This window comes from Hermetia illucens, chromosome 2 (genome assembly GCF_905115235.1).
Source record: "Hermetia illucens chromosome 2, iHerIll2.2.curated.20191125, whole genome shotgun sequence".
NCBI classification, from domain to species: Eukaryota; Metazoa; Arthropoda; class Insecta; order Diptera; family Stratiomyidae; genus Hermetia; species Hermetia illucens.
In genome coordinates this window covers 109,511,668-109,534,843 of record NC_051850.1, presented here as the reverse complement: position 1 = coordinate 109,534,843, position 23,176 = coordinate 109,511,668, and the positions used below count along the sequence as shown (strand labels likewise).

The window sequence follows — 23,176 nt, the reverse complement described above, 5'->3', positions numbered from 1 at the left end:
TTTCACTCGCTCCAGTGATACTACTTTGCATGCCAGATTCCAATCTCCCGGCTGAGGGCTGTATGCACCTGTTGGCCCCGAGATTAGATTTTGGATGCTGCCTGGGAAGTGTACTTCAAGCAAATGATTTGCCGTTTCTTCGTCGCTTTCTGTGTACTTCCCATTCTGTAAACGTAAGTAACCCAGTTTCTGGCTACGTTCTTTGGCCAGAATCCGCTTCAGCTTTGAGGTTGCCTCAAAAGAGTTAGTCTCTTCGCAAAAGCGTCTCCAAGATGACCGTTTGGCCGATCTTATGCTCTTCTTTAGAGCCTTCTGTGCCTCTTTATAGCGATTCCAGCTAGTGCTTGATTCGCCCTTCAGAGCACGATTAAGGAGCATCCTTGTCGTTCTCCTCTGTTTTGCCAAATCCGAGTTCCACCATGGTGTTTTACCCTTCTTTGGCATCCTGAGTGGACAGCTTTCTTCGAAAGCTTCTCTCATGCTAGTTGTGATCGTCTGGGTTGTCTTCTCAATTCCAGCAATGGATTTGATGCGCCTCCCAGGGATCGTGACTCGGGCGTTCAATTCTGTTTGATACATTACCCAATCTGTCTCGGATTCCGAAATGGAGTGGGTGGAGGTAGATCCATGCCCATAACGAAATCAATGCGTCTGTGATCCGAGAGTGTGACATCGTTTGATACTCTCCACTCTCCGATCAGAGCCGCGATGTCAGGAGATGCCACCGTGATGTCGATGACCTCTCGCCTGACCACGTTGAAGAAAGTGGGATCATTACCCACATTTAGGATCTGCAAATCGGTTCCTACTAGATACTCCAGTAGTCTCGATCCTCTTGCATTGATGTTCGAACTTCCCCAGCATATATGGTGAGCGTTGACATCACATCCTGCTATTACCCCCATGCCTCTACTTTTGGCATATTGGATAGCTCTGATGAATGTTCCACTGGGAACGTCTTCTGCGTCGTAGGGGAAATATGCAGAGCACCATAGTATCTCTTTATCTCCCTGTTGACTTTTTATGGTTAGCTTAGCCGAAGTGCTGTCGCCATCACATAGGTCGTTAACCAGGTTAGCCTGGAAGTCTTTGGAGACTACCATGCAGGTGCGGGGTCGATCGCTTCCATTGGCATACAATAGGTCAGCATGTTGGAAGTTTAGGCCCCTGACTGCCCCACCAACAACCCACGGTTCTTGTATGAGGTATATAAATGTCTTGCAGCTATTGATCCGACGACTGATAAGTGCAGTCGCCGCTTTACAATGCTGCAAATTTACTTGGGAGATGTGGCACCTCATCTATGTTTCAGATGTAGATGCCGGGGGCTGCATGTCCCCTTCAATGGTTTTAGGAGCCGACATTTGTAACGTGACGGTCCCCAGCCCATAGTAGAGCCGGCAACCCGATTTTTCCCGAACTATCTTAACATCAGGTTCGGGAACGCCGTTAGTGAGAAAAGTTCCCGGCCTATCGGTTCTCTCTCCTGTTTTGCTGCCTAGCAGCAACCAGGTGGAAGTGTTAAGGTTGTTCTGTACACCAAGTTGTTCCAGAAACCCGACACCATTTTGCTCTTCTTCTGGAAGCCAGAGAAAGCACTTTTTGATCGATGGCAGCTCAGAGACCCTTTTCAAGGTTAGTCGCGCACCCTCCCACACATCGTTAAGGGAGGAGCAGTACTGCCTGAGCCACTCGCTCGTGTCTTCGTCGGCAAAGTTCAGCCGTAACATTTTACGGTATACACCTACCGACTCAAAGCAAAGCTTAATGCCTTGCGCGGACGCAGTCCTTACAGCTAGGAGGAGTTTCCTTCTAAGCTGTTCGCACTGCTCAGTATCGTAGCCGGATGGATTAGAGTCGTCATAAAGGACCCATCCGTCGGCTTCGATAGCCTTGGCTGCAAATGAAGGCCTAGCCGTTGCCGGCCGAGCCCTCTTTGCCGCCTTTTGTGTCGAAGAGTTAGGATCGTCCGAGGACCGCTGCCGCTTCGGTTTCCCCTTAGCCGCAGGTGCCCCGAACGCTCCTTTCCCCTCAACCTTGGCACAGCTCTTTGGTTGTGCGTTGCCCGGAGGTGGTTTGCCCGAAGGCGGTTTGCCCGAAGGCGGTTTGCCCGGAGGCGGTTTGCCCGAAGGCGGTTTGCCCGGAGGCAGTTTGCCCGAAGGCGGTTTGCCCGGAGGCTGTTTGCCCGAAGGCGGTTTGCCCGAAGGCGGTTTGCCCGAAGGCGGTTTGCCCGAAGGCAGTTTGCTGTCCGTGGACAGGTGCTTACCCATGGGCAAGACTTTAGCCTCAGCAGGTGGCGGCGATTGGAGCCTGGGGTCAGGAGTACTGACAGAAGGGGCCTGCATCGGCTGATCCGTTAAGGACTGGGTCCCAATTGAATTGGTTCCCACTTGAATAAGTGGGGAATCTGAGTCTAGACTCAGGTTCTCCATCGATGAGCTCAGGGTTGCCCCTTCACTCGGGGTTGGATCGTCACGACCGAAGTTTATTTGTGTTTGCTTAGTAGATTTGTGTTTTTGTTTTTTTTATTTTTTCATAATTGGCTGCCATGGCCGCAATTTTTCCGGGGAAAGTAAGTCGATCTCGGCAGAGCCCCTTTTTGCCGAGACAAGGCTAGTTGAAACTGGGGGTCGCCTGGTACCCAGAGTTCACCGTTTACGGCCACATCTTAACCCCTGTGGCCATTCAGCCCTCGGCACGGTAGTCACACCTTGGCTTGGGGTTGTAAGGTCCTTGAGCGGTTTCAATTGGAAAATGGGGTCTTCTAACCTCAATTGTAACTTCACATTAGATCAAGATTATCCATTATAATCCAGAAAAGAAGACACTTATCAGAATGGTAGCACAATTTGAGACCTCCATAGGTTTTGCGACCAAGAAGGGATCAGCGAATTTCTACTTCAGGGGAGGTGTATATTATAACACGATACTATCAGACCTTAAAAAGCTCAAAATACACAGTCACAACAGGTGCAGGGAAATGTCAACGAAGGTAGTGTGCCCGTTGTAGAACGACGCCCATCCGTGCACGGCCGAAACCCCTAAAAGATTTTGGACGTGAGACTTTCATTTCTTTACTCCACGGCGACTCATGCAAGATGCACAAAAAATTTGAGCTGAAGCGAAAATGAAGCACAATCGTAAACTGCCAAAAGAAAGTGTCAGGGAAACCTTTTGAAGAGCACTTTGATAAGGATGTTCCGCAGCTTGCAGCCTGCATGGAACAGGAAGCTGGTTACGGGGTAAAATATTTGACATTTTTACGAACAAAGTCCTGTGCTCTTGTTTTGAATACACATTTCTCTTAAGAGAAAAAAATCGGAACTCACTTTCTTAACTTGCGTTGTACGTTTTTTGACAATGCACCTTCAAATTCAGCAGAGTGACGAACAATGAATATCCATGACGCACCTAGATATCAACCGGACCCGCGACACCAAGAAGCTGACCCTCGACCAGTCCTTCACCGCACCGTCACTATTACTTCTTATAATGACCTCATGTTTTTGCCGGTGCTAATATATTGCATTGTTATAGTCCATATTCCATCAGCAGCTTTGTCCTCGTCATTGGGGAAGACTCACAGAAGCCATAAATACAAACCTGAAAGATTTTCGCAGCCCATGCAATAACTGACTCTAGCAGTTAATTTGCATAGTTCCTAGGTGAAGTATATAAATAGCTTGATCCTACCCCTCAGTGTATTGATTTCACAGCTTAGAAGGAAGCGTGATGCTCTCATGCCCGCAGAAAACTATGCAATCTGTTTATTTTCAAACCTTCACATCAGTTTCAAGAACGCTGATAATCGGACAATTCCTGGTATCTCATCTACATATTGTCTAAATACGACGAATAAGTGTCGAAATGGCTCTAAACTCCAGATTGTTCCAACCCGCCAAGATTGGCTCGTACCTAATCTGAAAGCCACTTTGTGATCAGTGGCAGTCTAACAACTTTTTATCAGGATTATTCGCACATCCTCTCGTATATTGCCTAGAAACGAGTAGTATTTTCATTGGAACTTTACCCACTGTAAGGTGTTACGGTGCAAGCGTATCTATGTCAAGCAAAATAATGCCTCTCTTTGATGTCGTTCCTGTTGACAAACTGGTATTGGTCAAAGAAATCTCGGAGAATATTTACCCATCAGGCTAGGTACAATCTTAGAACTACGTTTTGCCCGAAAGCGGCATGATTTATCTGAAGCTCTGTAGGTAGTTTTTTTTTTAAAGCGTGCTTTTGCTGAAAAGGAGCGCCTGGTAGACTTATTATACATTAAACCCCATAATTATTCGGTCTTCAGTATGGTAGCAAAATCTTGTTGTGGTCACAGCCTGGCATCAAGTTTCCTAATAACTTCTTGAAAATATCTCCTTCTTTGCCCTCCCACCGAGACAAGGTAGATAAATGCTGGAGGTGTTGAGTGAACTGACTTTTAGAAGCAAAGGACAACCGCTACACCTTATTCGACATTCCTGGGTATTGAGACTTTAAATGACAACAATTAAAACCCATCTTTCTCACTCTGCTCACGTATGACGGATTTCCGAAAAAAGTAAAAATTTCAGGTGCTTGGTATATTCAGGCACCAGAGCTCGTTATCATCCTTATCGTGCAGTGGCTAGTTGTTGCACATGTACCAATCTATTATCTATCGATCTATTTATGTTTCACAACTTACGTTTTTTGATCTGTAGCAAGGCTTATATTAAAAAATTGATAGCTACCTGCTACCTGCTAAAAAATATTTTTTTGGTTGTGACAAATCAATCTAAAGCCGCTAACGATCTTTCGCTTTGCAGAATTGGGTAACAGCAACTGACATCAGAATCACCTTGGACCGCCTGAATACTTTCGGAGACGAAGTCTTTGGTGATAAGCAAGTACTCAGGTCATATTTCTACGCAATTGCTGACATTGCAGTCGGTGCTCGATGCAAGTGCAACGGTCATGCCAGTAAATGCGTAGCAAGCACAGGTAAGATATCTTTTTCAGATGGACACAATCTCGCAGTAATATCTGCATGAAATGACTTTATCTAAGGTCTCAATGGGGAAAGGACGCGCGTCTGCGAATGTAAACACAACACCGATGGACCCGACTGCGAACGCTGTCTACCATATTATAATGACGTCGAATGGAAACGGGCCACGTCCAAAGATGTGAACGAATGTAAACGTAAGTAGATACTTATGGTATTTTAACAATTTTGTATAATTGCCCAAGTTTACAGTCCATGATAACTCGTGGTAGGCACCACTCTGACGTTTTGGGCAGTACTTCTGTCTTTGCGGAGCTATTTCACATTAATACGAAATATCACTCTTGCCGACATTCGACTGAATTGACTTAATTCAAGATATACCTATTTTTCAAAAATCGGCCAGCACCGATCGTTGCATTAAATTCGATCCTGCTGCAGCGACATACAGATAACTACACTGTAACCAAATGCACTGATCGTTATGAGTAAATCATACAGCGCTGAGTTGGCCATTAAAATTGAATCTTTCCACTAAAGAAGTAGTTTTCCCTTTTAAAGCAGGATTGGTCCTCAAGATCTTTTGAATCGTTCTTTCTGCAACTCGTGTCAATCTCAAGACAGCAATCAGTCGATTACGGTCAGTTAAACGCATTCAGTGCACTTAATTTTCCACACATTCGAAAAGTACCTGCCCAAGGCGTGTTGCAGCAATGAAAATTGTAAATCTAGTGATTGTGTCTTTGCAACTGATCTGCAGCCCCATCCAAACCCAGCGTCAGTGGGAAACCAACGAAATACCTCGGAAAGCGCCATGGTATCTGATAAATTGTAAATATTATTGTTTTTATTGAGTTCGAATTAAAACAATGTGAATACCTGTGATCGTGGAGTTGATCGTGACTAGAGGTCAAGAAACTTACGTTCACGCAGTTCCCAGTTAACTTACTACTATTGCTCTGCCTGTTAAGGAAGGTTGCTCCCAACAGTACATGCAGTTGATTGATGACGGCGTAATTACTGCAGAGTGACACAGTCTTGGCTGCTGTGCGTCACCACGTGCTGAAAGCAATAAATTCTCGTCTATAATTCACTATTGTGTAATTTGTATTCTCGCGAATAAATTAAAATTTATAATGAGGCGGTTGAAGTGATTTGAGCGAGTTGGTATGCAAATCTCATTTGGGTGAGCCAAGCTGTTCGTGAATGGCTTCATTGGTGAACATATGGACAATCATATTAGGGTTTTGTATTTCGTTGGAAAAGTTTCTTTTGCATCGATGAAAAAGTTTGTGGTTGAAACACCGCCTTTTATAATTTAAGAATTATGACTTTTAAATACTCTGTAAAACCACAGTTTTTCAATTTTCTGAAAATATTCTATGATCCGTTATCCCCCTCCTCGGGTTTGATTTAGCAGCCACTTAAATTTCAGATACTTTTTTATAAGATGGAAATCTTCAAAGACTAACTCTCGCCATTTGTAGTGATAAGAATGGAAATAGGAGATCAGGTCGATCATCCTGAGTGGCCGATAACGACCTAGAGGGCAGAGTTATCCCAAAAATCTAAACAAATTGGCTAAATTGACCGTGAAGGTCCGCCCACAAAGTTTGAAGCTCTATCAAAGTGCTCGGTCGACACGTTTTTGCACGCCTCTGTGCTAGCCAGGCTCGGGAATGTGGGGTGGGGGGGGGGGGTCCTTTGAGCGCTTTGATCCCTCACGCTTCATTACTAAAAACCAACGTGTCTATTCCGATGCGTGGGTCCGCAACGGATTCTAGACTCGACACTAATTAGGATTTCGCGACGGCTTATCGAATGAAAACAAGAACGCGAACTAAATTGGAAAATAGAAAAGAGAAAAAAAAACGGCTCGACCGCGCGCTTGGAGCCGTAAGTCTCCGGACCCGAGTGCCGCGATCAAGGAGGGGAAGATCAACGACGGATCACCGTCTCAATTGCTGTCTCTTCCGCCTCAGATCTTGTATGAGGCGCGGCCTCCGAGGTTCCCACCCTTCCTCGACATCCTCAGGCCAGTTATTCACTTTGAGGATGTCCCTTTATAGAAATTCCGCGGGAGTAAGGAGGAACAAAAGGGAGGAAGTCCTCAAACTACGATAGGATTAGTCAATCACCATTGTTCGTTGTTCAAGCATTCATTAATTATTACAAAAATTATTACAAAAAAAAAATGAAAATAAAAATAAACAAAATGTAAAATTTAATGAAACAAGTCGGGAAACCGGAAGCTAGACGCTTCAGGTATGAAAGGTTTTGTTTATTTCTTTTATGAAGAGATTTGGGTGTGCATTTGTCCCATTAGCATGTAGCACGTAAAATATGCATACATTATGTGAAAAGAGCCACTTTCAAGTGATATTGACATTCATAGTCTGGAATTTGCAGAGAAGCGACAGCTTTGACTTAGTATTACTTTGTTAGTAATAGTGCGATTTTCACCAAATTTGGCAGGATCATGCTCTATGCTGTAGTCTATATTGTTGCAAAATTTTGTGATTCTAGGGTGAACTTAAGGGGGGTTTTCCTGTCAATTACTAAAAATTATAGTAATGTACTATTATTAACTTTATTTGAACAGGCATCGGTATGAAGGGTATTTCGGAGCCTAGGCACCATATAGTGACAGCCCCCTGATTTTTTTCAGATTTTTCGGTTGGGTAGTTTCTGAGAATGGGTTCGTTAAAAAAATGACCACTTTCAACCCCCCGCACCCCCCACCTTTTCAACAAATGTCAAAACTAAGACTGGCTTCAAAAAGTACTAATCGAGACCTTTAATTTGATACCCCACATGACTATATTTGATGAAAAAAAAATTTACACCCTCCCTTTGCATGTATCGGGATCCCCCCTTAAATTCGACGTAAAAGGATGTAACTCACTATATGCGTGAGCGTTCACAGTTCCCACCTTCCTACCAAATTTGGTGCCAATCGCTACAACCGTCTCCGAGAAAAATTCGTGTGACGGACAGACAGACAGACAGACAGACAGACAGACAGACAGACAGACGGACAGACAGACAGACAGTAAACCGATTTTAATAAGGTTTTGTTTTACAAACAAAACCTTAAAAATGAAAATAAAAATAACCAAAAGGTAAAATTTAAAGAAAAAAATGAAAATAAAAATAAACAAAATGTAAAGTTTAAAGAAAAAATGAAAATAAAATCATAGAATAAAAAGAAGATAGAAAAGAAAATAAACAAACAATGACTTACCCAGATGTCACTCCGAGCTCGGATTGATGCTTCTGGTACTTATTTCCTTTTTACAATTCAATAATATTAATAATAAAAAAAATATATAGTCCTTAGAAAAAAACTAACGTTAATTCACTTTCTCTCTATAATTTCGTACTTCACGTTTTATGTGTTTGTTTTGTTTATACACAGCGCGGGAATTCCGACACTTTACTTCTGCAGCTAAATATTAACTTCATTCATTTGATATTTCAATTATCTGTCTTTTCAATTGTTTTTCTCCTTTTTGCTTTAAATCACTGTGCATTTATCATTTGTTAATGATTGAACGATTTGTCAACGATTTGAACTTATTCTCTGAATCTTCGTTTAAAATACACTTGCGTTAGGGTTTAGCACGATGTGGTGTTAGTTTTCTTGGTCGAATTCTTTTATTTTGCTATCTTCACACCTTCGGATTAATGATCCCTTTCTGTTCTCCAAGACTTTCTCTCCTCTTCCTTTATTTCTCCTTCTATAAAAATTGAATTCTGTTCCTCTTCCTCGATTCCAAACAACAACAGCTCCTTCTTTCCTCCTGTCCTACAACAAAGACCCGGCACCCCTCTCTCTAATTTGTCAACTCCATATTCAACTCCCGCAGAACTTCCGGATGACCAAAAAGCCATCCCAACCTCATAAATTTTTTTTTTCATCTGTGTGTCGAAAACCTCCACACACAGTATTTTTCTTCAGGAAGAGACAACAATCGAGTTGCTCCCCGTCGCAGAATATTAAATGGACCGCTTCAACACGAAAGGCGGACCGAGAGTCGAGGAGACTAGTGTTGGGGTGGCATATGAGGTTTGCGACTCCCTTCCCCGAGGAAACGATTGTCCAGCATCTCTCGCCAAGCTACGACTGAAATTTTTCCATCCAGCAGCTTTCTTTGCATATTTAAGTTTCGTTTTTCAGGTTTTGTGTAAAACAAAACCTTATTAAAATCGGTTTACTGTCTGTCTGTCTTTTTTTTGCCGATGGAAGATGGAATGCCTCAAAAGCTACCGCAGGCTCCTGCTACACGGTTATGTGGGACTCTTACCCACTAAAACCACCTCCTTTTCCTTCCACTTTCCCCGCCGGACTCCCATTTCGTATTACGTCACAGGGCTGGATCAGAATTTATTCTGCGCTCATGTTAATATTCGTCTTTCTTTCGCGTTCATTCTTTCGGATGACTTCCTCCTGCCTAAGCTTCTTTCCGATGGCTGCAACCACTTTTTCGACTTCGGTCCATATCCGCTTTGCTTTCACCATAAGTTCCATTATATTTTCGGGTGTAAAGTGCTCCTCTAATGTAGCCCTTTGGGCCATTTCATTGCCCCAGATTCGAAATCTGGGGCAATGAAAAAAGACATGTTCTGCGTCCTCTGCAACATTTGGGCAATATGGCGAATTATCACGCCCAAATCGATACGATACGGTCTTTTTCTGACTCGTCCCACTTCTCTTGCCATTCCGCGACAGTTTCAGTTCGTGCGAACTGTCGTCGACGGGCAGGAGATTCTCCGGTGAGATACGTTCGATCGTAAAGTCGTTGTAATTCTTTCGCCAGAATCTCAATCGGGATCATTCCTGCTATCACGCAAGTTGCTTTATTGGATATTGTTCTGTAAGCGCAACATGCTCGGAGTACACTTATGTGATACGCAGCTCCAATCTTTTTCTTATTTGCTATATATTCTAGTGCATCTGCCCATACTGGGGCTGCAAACAGTAGGATCGAACTGACCTGACTTTGAAATAAGGAGTCGGCGGCTCGGCGTTGGGCCACCTATATTTAGTAGCATTCTCGCAACCAGCGCTCCTATGTTATATGTCTTGGTTGCTGCACCCTCCACATGCAATCTGAAATTTAACCTCTGGTCATCATTACACCTAAGTACTTAAGTGCAGGCTTGGAATGAATTGTTTGCATTCCAACTTTGATCTTCATGGCTATGTTCTGATATCATTCATCAAGATTGGGAGGTGGCGGCGTTCAATTAGTACGTGGTCAATGTAGTTCGTGTCGTCTGGAGAGGGGCGTGTGTGTTTGTTGACCTCTTGCGCAAACCAGGTACCTCCAATAACCGTTTTGTGCGATACTGCTAATTGAATAAACCGCAGTCCTTTATCGCTTAAATGCGGGTACCCTCCGTACTTAGCTGTTAAAATTTCCAAGTATGATTTTGAAATCACACCTGGAGCAGGCTCTTCTCCAGGAAACCGGACCCTGTCCAGCGCATCTCTTGTAATGCTGTGACATCAGCCTTATATTGGAACATCGGATGGCTGCTTGGCAACTCCTTTTCTGTACAGGGAGCTTATGAATTTCTTTTCAGTTCACTATTTACAGTAGGTATTTTTTTGATAGAGTGTATACTTCGCTTTCGATAAAATGTTTTGATAAAGTACATTTTTTACCTTGGGCATTTTTAAACCTTGGAGTGAATTCGAAAGCAGCTACGAATGCTCCTAATTGAGCTTTATCAGCACCTGTAAAGGAGCTTGTTTGTTTTCGCCATAAAGTTTGCTTTGGGCTTCATTAATATATTTATGTGGATCAGTAGCATCCATCTCGTGAATGTGTTCACTGTTGCTGTGAAGTTCTCTTATCAAAAAAGAATGGCAACGAATTGTAATATGGCTACGAATTGTGAAACCCTTTTCCTCTATTCACCGGAAAATATAATCACTGTCTTCTTCTAGTTGATCTACTAGCAATCTACTCGTCACTATCTAGGGCAACATAGTTTCCTTATATATAATGGCAGCAGGCCAGCCAGGCCAGTTTCTACCTAAAGTGGTACTGATAGATTATTTACTTACTATGGTGGATTCATCCACTGAAATTCACTAATCCTTCTTTAATATAAATTAAACGATTAAGTAGCTACTGATATCTCTGAAATGTTGTTCTTCTCTAAATATATAAAATTTTCGATGTCATTATCATTCGTAATTACATTTTATATATATTCTAGCTTGCAACTGTAATGGATATTCTGAGAAATGCTTTTTCGATCGCCATCTCTTCAACGAAACTGGCCACGGAGGACACTGTTTAGATTGCAGAGACAACCGTGATGGCGCAAACTGCGAAAAATGCAAGGATAACTACTATATGCGCGACGATGGACACTGCGTTAACTGTGCTTGTGATAGCGTTGGTGAGAATTTGCCCTTGAAATTTATCCATGAATTATTCTGTATAACTGTAGCATATTTTCATTTCATAGGATCACTTTCACTGCAGTGTAATGCTGAGGGACGATGCACCTGTAAACGTGGCGTGACTGGTGATAAATGCGATAGATGTGAGGCTAATTTCTATCAATTCGGACCTCATGGTTGCCAGCCTTGCGGTTGCGATCCACGCGGTTCTTTGGATAATACACCGTCTTGTGATCCTGAAACCGGGATTTGCTCTTGCAAGGAAAATGTTGAAGGAAGACATTGTAAAGAGTAAGTAACAGTGAGAAACAGTAGCTTTTGACTTATCTTATAAAATTTCAGCTTCATTTCAATTATTTGAAATAGATTTACACTATTTTCTGTATTTATTCAGTCAAAAATCCTATATAACTTTTGGAAATTTTCTTCTTTATGGCCTATAGTATCAAAGTCCATAAAATACACAATAGCGCATACGTATCCAAAGCGGTTTGAGCACTACTTATTACATCAGTATTAGAAAGGTGACTGTATCATGCTTACAATACTAAAATTCTTCATCTTTTAATCTTAAACCCTCTGCGAAGTATAAGATATAAGGGAAATGTATAGTCTCTTCGTTTTGTATTAGGTTATATCTCAATTTCCCCTGATATGTTCAAGTGAGAACCTGGTACTTACCGTCTGTTTAACATTTTTACATTTTCTTCATGATTCTAATCATTTCATTATTCAAAGAATTACCCAACAAGCCAATTATTGACTCTGATAAGCTCCGATTGAATTTACAGACTCGTCTCTATAGGTCTTGTAATACTCTATTTACAGTTGCTAAGTTCCTGATTACAAAAGAGAGACTTCAAGGCTAAAGTCCTAAAAATGGATGGATCGGAAAAGTTAGACTCTCATAGAAAACTGGGAAAAACTTTTTGAACTCAATAGGTGAGTCTGCGCATATTGTCTTGGAAGTGTACTATCCGGGAGAGCAAGTGATAGTGCGAGAGGAGCGTTTTTACAAACCTTTCAACGCAAAAGTGTTGTGGTTACCAATTAAAAAATGATTACTGCTGTAATATTCTGGACAGTCCAAAGCACCTGGCGTGAATGACGTCGCACCTACAGCGGCTTCTAAGAAATATTTTTCTATCGTGTTTTGCTTTGAGCTACGTGAGTCTTCACACCGAAGCCCGGCAAAAATAACTATTCAAACTCCAAGGAATTTCAGACAGCTAAACAAACTGGTAGGATTCACGTTCACAAGAAAGCGCTAAGGTTGCACCTTCTAAATGAAAACGAACATACTTACATACCAGCGTAGGTAATCCTATGAGTCATTTCTTGGTTTCAACGATGGAGAAGCATCTCTCAAAAGTGAATACGCTATGGAAGTACTACTAGGCATTCAAGGGATCTTTGCCTGTGCGGCTTTCCAAAACGAAAGGTTACCTTCAAGGAGATGTGCTATCGCTACTTCTATGGTATATTTTGATCGATACATTAATTTACGAAGTACAAAATCTGTCAATGCACGCCCAAGTTTATACGGATGACACAGCTATGCTAGCTGCTGATCGAGATTTCGAAACGGTATTTAAAAATGTGCAACTTGCCGCTGATTTGATTGACAGTTTGTACCTCAAGCATATGTCAATTTGAATAAAACTACGATCGATATTTACAAAAAGGATGAAACAAATGAATGCTCTTCTCTCCGAAGAAGTGCAATATCTGGGAGTTGTTCAAGATAAGAAGCTTGTTTGGAAAAAACTTGTTGAGATTATGAGCTGTGCAGGCGGGCCTTTGCCTCGACCGGGGGCTCAGACCTTATGTAGTAATGCTTGTTTGCTATCATTAGGCAGATGTTTGCTTATGCATCCGTAATGTGGTTGGTTAAGGTGAAATAAACCAAAAACAGAAACATATCTCAATGCAAAGAAATGCTTGGTTTGGTATTGCTGGTTCCAGGAGTACGACATCCAACGTTGCTCTAAACGCATTACTCAAGTCGCATTCCTGAGATATACATATTCAGGGAACTGCAATGAGAGCAGCCTATGGACTAATTTATTCAGATCTATGGACGTGAGGGTCGCAGAGCATTGGAAGAATTTTCGCGGTTGTTGCAATGTCTACTGATTCTCGGCTCCTCATATATCTGTTTGGCGAAAGATATGAAGCTATCTTCAAACGTAGAGGAGAAAACCTAGGGCGAATCAGAAGAATGCATAGTGGGATATACTGAGGTCTCCTACACCGATGGCACAAAAACACGCAACGGTTTTTCAGGTTGAAACGTACTCCTGGGTGATAGACTAGTGGTTGAAAGATAGACCCATCCCCCCCTTTCGTCACCACAAAAATCGGTCAGCAATATAGAAAAAATTGAACTATATTTCTAGATACAATACGGTGAAACTTCTCTACCGCTACTACGGCCTGATTTCTCAGAGGATTTGCGTCTCCCTGCCAAGCGCCATTCGCTTCAATTTAACTTATATGCTGATTGAAAGGTGACACTCTCGTGTGTGATTCGATTGAGTTTTATAAATTTTATAACGATTTGAAAATGGAAGAAAATGTGGTTTTTCCCCCTTTATTTTATCTCCGTAAAGGTAAGAACGCAAAGTTATAATAAGTTGCGTCAAGTTTATGATGACAATGGTTTGACAGAATCCTAACGCTGGTTTTCGGAATCTCGTCCTGGTTGGAAAGCCAATGAAAGCTCATGATGACGAAATAGAGAGATTGGTTGAATCTAACTAACGAAAACGACATGGGAGATTGCAGGGGTAGTAAACATTAATTCATTGCAATTTGAATAGCATAACAGCCACATCTATGCCATAGTTCGCAGAAATGCGGTTCACCTCCCGCAAGATCTTACCGAGGTGCTACTGTTCCGCGCTAAGTGCGATCCACTCGTCGGACTTTTTGGTGGGGTATGTTCCACGGCAGTTGCACTTCAGTTGGCTAGTGCTATTTGATGTGATTGTTGCTTGTTGACTGCCCAATATATTGTACATGAAAGCAGATTACACATCTCGGAATGTTTTCCCTCTTATGTCGATTGATATTTCTTGTTATAAAGGAGAGATAATCCTTCGTTGCTAGTCATCAGGCACTGATTCGCTGTCTCAAACCTGATGAACTGCTTGGTGCAGTTGGTGGTCTCTATATTTATCCAATTCGACTGTAATTCCAAATCTGTTAATTCTCTTGGGCTTCCTTTATCTGTCTGTGAAATCGCTTTTCCGCTCGACGGCGTCCATGGTAAGCATGTGCTTATGCTTGCGTGAAGTATAAGAGTTTCAACGCCAATTTGAGGCTTTTTCGCACTAATGTTTTCTCTGTACTGCTGCATTGGAGCATTACACAGAAAGTGATCGACATTGGCATTTAAAAGCCCCAAGCCTGTATCAACATTTATCTGTGATGTGTCATCGAATGAAGAGAATCACGCCGACCTAAGGGTCGAATATTTGTAGAAAGTGGGTGCAGCAGTGAATAAGTCACAGTATAAAGTGTGCTGCACAATAGAATTCTAAAATGGGAGATGGGCGAAGTACTTTGAACAATATGGTGCAGAACCGCTAAGGAGAAGGGTAGGTTTTTTTTGGGGAAATCCTGGAGAAAAGTAAATTTCGTACCTTTGTCGTTTAATATTTCGAACACTTTAATATTGCTTCCCAACTGGTCCGGTCCGTCATCAAGTAGATGGTGGATTAAGGACTCCCTCAATTATCAAAAAAAATTTAAAACATATACTTGCCATATAGCGCCAATGGCGTCAATCCTATGGCGCTGAACTGGCGGGTGAGTCCTGCCCACTTTTTGAGTCTTTGCTCTGCCTTTATAGCTAAAAACAAGCGCCTCCACAGAGTCTCCTAGGTCTATTACAAACTTTGTAAGACATCTGAAAATCTGTGTAATACGACTTTTTTTTAAATTCCGAAGAGCTTTTATGCTTCATTGAAAAGGATTGATCTGCACGTAGCCGGTATCTTTATTAAAAAGGTGGCCGACCGTAATTCTCTCGAACCCCTTATTATGGAAAGAAAACAAGAGCGAGAAATAAGTGTACATGTTTGTGGATTAAAGAATTATTCTTAAGTTTTTAGTCAGGGAGGGAGCAATCCGACCGAAATTTTAGAGCGATAGTGCTCACTCTTCGGAGAAATTACCCTTTTAAGTACCCGAGTATTTGTGTGAGGAAGCCGAAAATCGAAGCCATGATCGCCGCCCAATGTCGAATATTACGCGATAACCATTGAGGCCGTTTAGGGGCTCATAAGGCAAAAACGATGAATATTACTACCGGATGACCACATGCATCATTGGTTGAAAGTTTCTCAGCGTGTTCGGAAGATTCCAGGAAGAGAGAGACGCGTTTGTGGATAAAATGAGTTCCTGTGACGAAACTTGGGGGCACTATTACATACCCGACTCGAAACAGGCCAGTATGTAGTAGAGGAAGAGCGGCGAGAGGGCGGCAGTGAAGGCCAAGACGAGACTGTCAGTCCGCAAGGTAATGACAACTATTTTTTTGCGGGAGGGTCTTATTCATCTCAATTTTTTTCATGATCGACGCACTATTTCGGATTCGAAAACAAGCCCGATGTTTATATTTCTCACGAGCTGGGCGGCTTCCTATACACGAAGAAAGCGGTCCATATTTGAATCATCTAGTTATTGGCCATGAGAAATGAATTGTTGACGATAAAATCCAATCCAAAATGGTTTAAAACAAGTAGAGTGAACCACCTAAATCAAGGTCGGAAGACAATGTTGACCAGAAGAAGGTCATATCGTTAGTGCGTTAAGATTTCAAAGGTATTGTACATTTGGAGCTATTACTACGGAATCACTAGAGAAGAAATAGAGCTATCACGTTGCTGAGTACCATCTATAAGATATTCTCCTCTATCTTGCTAGGCCGGATAGCCCCATACGCCCAGGACATCATTGGCCCATACCAAAGAGGCTTCACTACAGGCAAATCAGCAACAGATCAGATTTTCTCTCTGCGACAAGCAATGGAAAAACTGTTGGAATATGGACATTAGTTAGCATAGCCAGGGTAAAACTGTACACGGCGATGAGAGAATTCGACATTCCGACGAAACTAATAAGATTGACTAGGCTGACCCTGACCAATGTGCGAGGCCAGATAAAAGCAGCAGGATCACTCTCAAGACCATTCGACATCAACAACGGTCTACGACAAGGGGATACCCTTTCATGCGTCCTTTTTAACCTGGCCCTCGAGAAAGTGATCTGTGATGCTGAGGTAAATGCAAGGGGTACGATCCTCTTTAAGTCCACCCAACTACTGGCGTATGCTGACGATATCGACATCATGGGAAGAACGACCCGATACGTACAAACTGCCTTCATCCAGATCGAGCAGGCGGCAATTGGCGCGAGATCTTGGGCTGCACATCAATGAAGGCAAGACAAAATATATGGTGGCAACGTCAGCACCGAAGACGAATCAACCAACAACATCAAACCGCACTGGTCAAACAGGAAGAATAACGATAGGAGAATACAACTTTGAGACCGTTGACAATTTCTCCTATCTAGGGTCGAAAATCACAAGCGATAACAGCTACGATGATGAAATCCGCGCACGGTTGTTATCAGCCAACAAAGCCTATTTCAGCTTACAAAGACTGTTCCGCTCGAAACGTCTCACCATAAGGTCAAAGCTCTTACTGTACAAGACTATGATCTTGCCAGTCTTCATGTATTACTCGCAAACTTGGGTTCTTAGCAAGAAAAATTGCGAACTTTTGGCCGCGTTCGAGAAAAGAATCCTCCGAAGAATTTTTGGCCCCCTACATGAGGATGGACGATTCCGTAGCCTACACAATGACGAAATCTATGAGCGATACCATGACCGTCCGGTTGTGGATAAAATCCGGCTCAATAGATTACGGTGGGCAGGTCACTTAATCCGTATGGATGAGGATGATCCCACCCGGAAAGTCTATAAGGAAAATATCTATGGTAGAAAAAGAAGACGAGGCAGACCCTGCCTAAGATGGAGCGATGGCGTAGGTCAGGATGCCAGACAGCTTTTAGGGATATCGAGTTGGTGGACCTCGGCGTAAAACCGGGATGTCTGGAGTTCCTTATTAAGGCAGTCCTAGACCGGATACCGGTTGTTGCGCCGTTGATGATGATGATGGTGACTACGGAATCAAACGATAAATATGAACGTATATTGCCACTAGTTGGACAAATTAGAAGATGCTATCAAGGGAAACGTCCAGAATTCATCAATTGGAAAGACGTTGAGTTCCCACATGAAAACACGAGACAACACACAGTTTGGTCACCTAAGCTATTGGAGCTTTGTGATATGCTACTCCACCCACCATGCTCACCTGACCTTGCGGCTACAAACTTTTTGCTACTTACAAAGATCTTTGAGTGGTAAAACATTATATTTCGCCAGGGTGGTAAATCGGCACCTGTCTCAGTTTTCTCTTCTAAAGAGAGGTTGTCTACCAGCGCGGGTTGCCATTGTTATGTATGTCCGTCTCCGTGTTCTGCGCTGTAGGCTTCTCACTTGCAAAGCAATAAGTGTGATTATATTGAAACTGAAGTACAGTTTCACTGAAAATCAAATTGGAAAAAAATAATAAAGTAAAAAAGGGACTGTGCGGATTCCCTATACCCGAAGCGGTGAAGGGAATGGTGTGAGCAGGGAGTATAGAAATCGAATAAACATCCGTTTGAGTTTGGATTACGCTCAAAATACTCCGTCCAGGTACTAAAAGAGGTAGAATTTTGTGGGCTAGCAATCTGCAGACTTAGAAAATTTATTGCTCTCGAAAAGTCAACTCGAATAGAAACTCCCTGATTTCGCGAGGTTTAACTAATAAACCCATCTTGTAACCAATCAAGGGACACCCTGTCGACAGAGGGCTGTACTGACCATCTCGACACCTGCCTCAGCCTGCTCTTTGTCGAGTTTGAGAAAGTTTTCAACAGCATCAACAGGCTTTCTGGAGAAAAACTATTATATTATCAGAGTGACATATGATGGAATGCAACTTTAGGTATCAGATGTTAAATAAAGTAAAATCTCTGAGCAATTCATATCCCAAAGCGAAGTCCGCTAAGTTTTCTGTTATTCATGTTGCATTGGCTAGAGGACGTGCTTTCCCTAAGTACGACGACTACATCTGCTTGGCGAATTGACTATGGATGTCGATAAAGAGACAAGAAGAATCGGACTAAAGATAAACACCAACAAAAGAGATGCTTAGTCTGACTGGTCATTCCATTTTTAAGGTTTTGTGTAAACAAAAAACCTTATTAAAATCGGTTTAATGTCTGTCTGTCTGTCTGTCTGTCTGTCTGTCTGTCATACGCATTTTTCTCGGAGACGGTTATAGCGATTGACACCAAATTGGGTAGAAAGGTGGGAACTGTGAACGCTCACGCATACAGTGAATTACATCCTTTTACATCGAATTTAAGGGGGGGTCCCCATACATGCAAAAGGGGGGTGCAAATTTTTTTTTCATCAAATATAGTCATGTGGGGTATCAAATTAAAGGTCTCGCTTAGTACTTTTCAAAGCCAATCTTAGTTTTGACATTCGTTGGAAGGGTGGGGAGCGCGGGGGGTTGAAAGTGATCACTTCTTTAAGGGGGCCATTCTCAGAAACTACCAAACGGAAAAATCTGAAAAAAATCAGGAGGCTGCCACTATATGGTGCCTGAGCTCCAAAATACCTTCCATGCCGATATCTGTTTAAATAAGGTTAATAATAGTATATTACTACAATTTTTTGTAATTGGTTAGAAACCCCCCTTAAGTTCATCCTAGTACCGTGAAATTTCGCAGCGATATAGGCTATAATATAGAGCATGATCTTACCAAGTTTGGTGGAAATCGCACTATTACTAACAAGGTTATAATACCTCAAATTTGTTGCTTCTTTGAAAATTGAAGACTATGAATGTCAATATCACCCGAAAGTGGATACTCTCACATAATATATGGTTATATTACGTGCTACGTACTAAGAAATACACAAAACCTTTCGTACCTGAAGCGTCCAGCTTCCGGTTTCGCGACTTGTTCCTATTTGCATGAATGGGCACATCATCAAAGGGCGTTGATCAATTTGTATATTTAGAAAACGATGTTGGCAGCGAACGCTAAATTCCTACTTGTACCATAAAAATTCGGAACTACGCTGATATTTCGGATAAGAACTTGAAAATCAATACCACTGTTACTCGAAACTCCAAGCTCATGTCACTTTGTGTCATAGAAATTCTAGTTCATAATATGGTTGTCATAAATCCCTATGTGAAGCATACTGCGTAAATCATATAAGAGCTAAAAAAATTCGTTTCATAAAAAGTGCGGCGAGAAACCAGAAGTTTGAGAGACTGTTATCAGACAACTCAACAGCGGAGTTTAGAGTGAGAATGGATATATTCTCCAACTTGACGGTGAGTTCCGCCAATATAGGCTAGACATTCTGGGCCTGGGCCATCTTCCAGCACCGTCCTTTTATACTCTGGAAAACCAAATAAATGCGCTGTTGTGACCTGAAAGATGATTTCTGATAAGATTTTGTCTGCGTAACTCCGGTTTAGGTTAAGACGTATCAGTTATGCACAAGGAAAAGGATGCTTTCTATGAACACATAGTATATACAGTTTAGACGGTACATTCTGAATTATTCACATGTAGGAAAACATTTAGAAGATAAATTTTTCTTTAATATAACATTCTTTAATAATATGAGCGGATTTAGCCATGCTTTCGATGTTCCTGGACTCTTATTCTTATCATTCAAAAAAACGATAATATTAAGCACTATTGACTCGAAGCGTCGATATATTCATATTTATCTGAGATATTATTACATTAGTAGACTTATCTCAACTTCGCTTATCTTCCTTGACCACCCAGACCTGTCTTCCTTTCCTTGGGATCAACTACTCACACAAGTGAACATGCGTTCCTACCAAAGAGTAGGTTTTTGTCAAATATTTTTGGATATGGAAAAAGAAATAAGGAGGACCACACTATGAAATGGAATCTTCACATACTTCTTATAACAGCAGTTTTCTCCTAGATTTATTTTTTTTTATAGTGGCAGATATTTATTGACTAAAACTACACCTTTCCCAATATTTTGTTCCGGGAATTAATCCAATAAATATTTTTCCGACAGATGCAAACCTGGCTTTTTCAATTTGGATCTACAAAATCGATTTGGTTGCACGCCATGCTTCTGCTATGGTCACACATCCGAATGTCAAAGTGCCGAAGGTTACAGTATCGTATCTACTACATCCAATTTCAATAAGCACTTAGAACGGTGGAGAGCGATGGACGACAGAGATAACAAGGTGGATGTCAAATATAACCAGTTCAGCCAAAGCATCGGAACCATCGCTAATGGAAGAGACTTCGTCTACTTCGTTGCTCCTGATCGTTTTCTGGGCGATCAAAGGGCATCGTACAATCGTCTGTTCAAATTCAAGCTACAACTTAATGGCCAAATTGGGCCGAACCCTTCCCCGTTGGACGTCATTTTAGAAGGGGCTGGAACCCAAATTTCCCTGCCGATATTTGCTCAAGATAATGGAATACCTGATGGAAACCTGCGAGAATTCGTCTACCGACTACATGAACATTCTAATTACTCTTGGCAACCAAGTCAGTCGTCCAGAGGGTTTATGTCTATTTTAAGCAATCTAACGGCAATTAAGATTCGAGCAAGCTATTCTTCCCATGGCGAAGCCGTTCTTGACGATGTTGAATTGGAGACCGCCCATCGTGATACAGCTGGTAATTCAGCACGTTGGATTGAACAGTGCAGCTGCCCGGAAGGATATTTAGGCCAATTTTGTGAATCTTGCGCTCCAGGCTATCGCCACAGTCCCTCTAAAGGCGGGCCATTTATGCCATGTATTCCATGTGATTGTAATAAGCACGCCACGATTTGCGACTCGGAAACAGGTCGCTGCATTTGCCAACATAATACCGCTGGAGACACATGTAACCAATGTGCCAAGGGATACTATGGCAATGCTTTAATTGGAACTCCAGACGATTGCAAACCATGCAATTGTCGGGGTGGTGGCGCATGCTTCCAAATGCCTGATGATTCAGTGGTTTGCTTCGAATGTCCATCTGGATATGCTGGATCAAAGTGTGAGGATTGTTCTGATGGATACTATGGTGATCCAGCGGGAGTATTAGGAGAAGAGAGAATATGCAAGCCCTGCGATTGCAATGGGAACGTGGATCCCAATGCTGTTGGAAACTGTAATCGGACAACAGGACAATGTTTGAAATGTATCTACAATACAGCCGGGGAGAACTGTAACGAATGCTTGCCAGGTAAATATAATGTACATATGTTTTTAAAATTGGTCGTCATTTCTTCTTAAGATTTTTTTCTATTAACAATACGAAAATTAACAATTATCATTATTAGCACATTCTTCATTGTCCTTGTGCGCCAGTGTAATGCACGATAAGCCTTTTGATTTACTTCTGCGAGTAGTTCAGTTGACTGGTAATTTCATCTAAAACTGTCTTAAGATAAATAAATAAATTGGGACTTCAACGGTATTAGACATTGTGCTGCTTGGATTCTTGGGAATTCCTCCATTGGAAATCTTACGGACCATCTTCTACAACCTTCTCAAGCAAATATAGATGTGCTATGCCCATAGTTATTGAAAGATTGAAAATTGACGTAACTTATCGTCCGACAGTTTAAAAGTATAGGAATTGTTAATTTTGGCAGGCGAGCGCATCTCACAAAGAAAAAAGGAAAGAGAGCGAGCAAGAAAATGAAAGTACATACGGCCAACGGCATAATATTTTTTGAAATATGAGCTTATTCACCTTGGAGAAATCGTACATCGTAGTCCCTGCAATAGACCCAAAAATTAGGTGCACTTCGATCATCAGAATCGTTGTCATCAAAGGAAAGAGCAACAAGGCATGGCTCTAAACGAGGTTAGATCACAACGTTTGCTGGAGCTACTTTATTTTCAGCCACGAAAGGAATCTTAGTTGAGCCTTTCGAGATGCTGCCATCGCTCACTATTACTAGGGTACTTTGGAAGCAACGACGATAAGTGAAGAATTCGCGGAGTATGCAGAAGAACGAACTGGGCATAAAGTTAAATAGCTTTCCCTATTGTAGTCACCGACAGAGGTATAAAAAATGTCTAGTCTTCCAGCCTCTTCATTACCATTAATGTTCAGGCGCATTGACATCTATATCAGAAACTTCACGTTAAATCTACTGGGGCAGTTTCATATTTACTGAATTTACACAATGCATTGTACATTGTTTTTAAGGCTGATGATACCGATCGAGTGCTACACTTAGGTTTTAGTCATTATTTTCCCGATGGATTTGAGTGGTTCTGTCTTTGGGTTTTTCAGAAACATTTCTGAACATGACTGCCGGTCCTTGGATGGTCTATCAGAGAAGATTATTATGTTCGTGATATCAAGCGATCTATGGCTGTCTCACCACAAAGTATGGTTTCACCAAGTTGAAGGTAGAAGTGATATTTACCAGGGGATTTTCAACTAATGCGTGAGCACGTATTCCTAGGAGGCGGATTTTATAGCGCTGATGAGGACCCGTGTTCATAATCCACCAAAGGTCAAGTATGAGGCAGGTATAATATTTGAAGTCCGTATCCTCTTCATTGCAAACACACTGTGTTGAGTGCATCAATCGGGAACAAATGCTTCCACAGAGG

The 23,176-nt window shown here is 42.0% G+C and overlaps 1 protein-coding gene across 2 annotated transcripts in view; it reads left to right on the top strand.

Moving 5' to 3' along the window:
- LOC119648033 (laminin subunit gamma-1) overlaps window positions 1–23,176 on the top strand; it is an 81,219-nt gene that overhangs the window by 35,318 nt on the left and 22,725 nt on the right. For both annotated transcript variants that reach the window (XM_038049458.1, XM_038049459.1), the window contains exons 6-10: window positions 4,806–4,980; window positions 5,047–5,181; window positions 11,216–11,401; window positions 11,471–11,696; window positions 20,614–21,788. In XM_038049458.1, coding sequence (XP_037905386.1) covers window positions 4,806–4,980; window positions 5,047–5,181; window positions 11,216–11,401; window positions 11,471–11,696; window positions 20,614–21,788 — 1,897 coding nt within the window. The remainder of the gene's footprint in view (window positions 1–4,805; window positions 4,981–5,046; window positions 5,182–11,215; window positions 11,402–11,470; window positions 11,697–20,613; window positions 21,789–23,176) is intronic.